Genomic DNA, 496 nt, shown 5'->3' with positions numbered 1-496 from the left:
GCTTGGGCAGGGCCCCGGGCGGCCCCCGCGCCCTTCCACGAGGACGCGAGTCCCTTGCAGCCTCCCTGGGCACGTCCCGCGTGGGGAGCACAGGGACAGCCCCGGGCCAGGCTGGGTGGCCCCCGTGCTCGCCCGGCCCCTTCCCAGCTCTCTCTCCCTCCCCCCCAGTTCAGCCCAAGGTGAGGGTCTCCCCCATGCAGTCGAGCTCCCTGCCCCGGACCGACAGGCTGGCTTGCTACGTGACGGGCTTCTACCCCGCGGAGATCGAGGTGAAGTGGTTCAAGAACGGGCAGGAGGAGACGGAGCGCGTGGTGTCCACGGACGTGATCCAGAACGGAGACTGGACCTACCAGGTGCTGGTGATGCTGGAAACCACCCCGCAGCGCGGGGACACCTACGCGTGCCAGGTGGAGCACGTCAGCCTGCAGCACCCCGTCACCCAGCACTGGGGTAAGGCCCCGCCCTGGCCGGCACCCTGGGGTGGGGGGGCCCAAGC

At 71.2% G+C, this 496-nt stretch overlaps 1 protein-coding gene across 1 annotated transcript; it reads left to right on the top strand.

Moving 5' to 3' along the window:
- Positions 1 to 168: 168 nt before the first annotated feature.
- LOC103916928 (class II histocompatibility antigen, B-L beta chain-like) lies at positions 169 to 480 on the top strand (the record flags this gene model as incomplete). Its single annotated transcript, XM_009324037.1, has 1 exon — positions 169 to 480. A coding segment is annotated over one exon (312 nt), but the record flags the coding sequence as incomplete, so codon positions are not given.
- Positions 481 to 496: the final 16 nt, after the last annotated feature.

This window comes from Pygoscelis adeliae, unplaced genomic scaffold (genome assembly GCF_000699105.1).
Source record: "Pygoscelis adeliae isolate BGI_AS28 unplaced genomic scaffold, ASM69910v1 C10198215, whole genome shotgun sequence".
In the NCBI taxonomy this organism is placed as follows: Eukaryota; Metazoa; Chordata; class Aves; order Sphenisciformes; family Spheniscidae; genus Pygoscelis; species Pygoscelis adeliae.
This window is presented reverse-complemented; position numbering and strand designations above follow the sequence as displayed.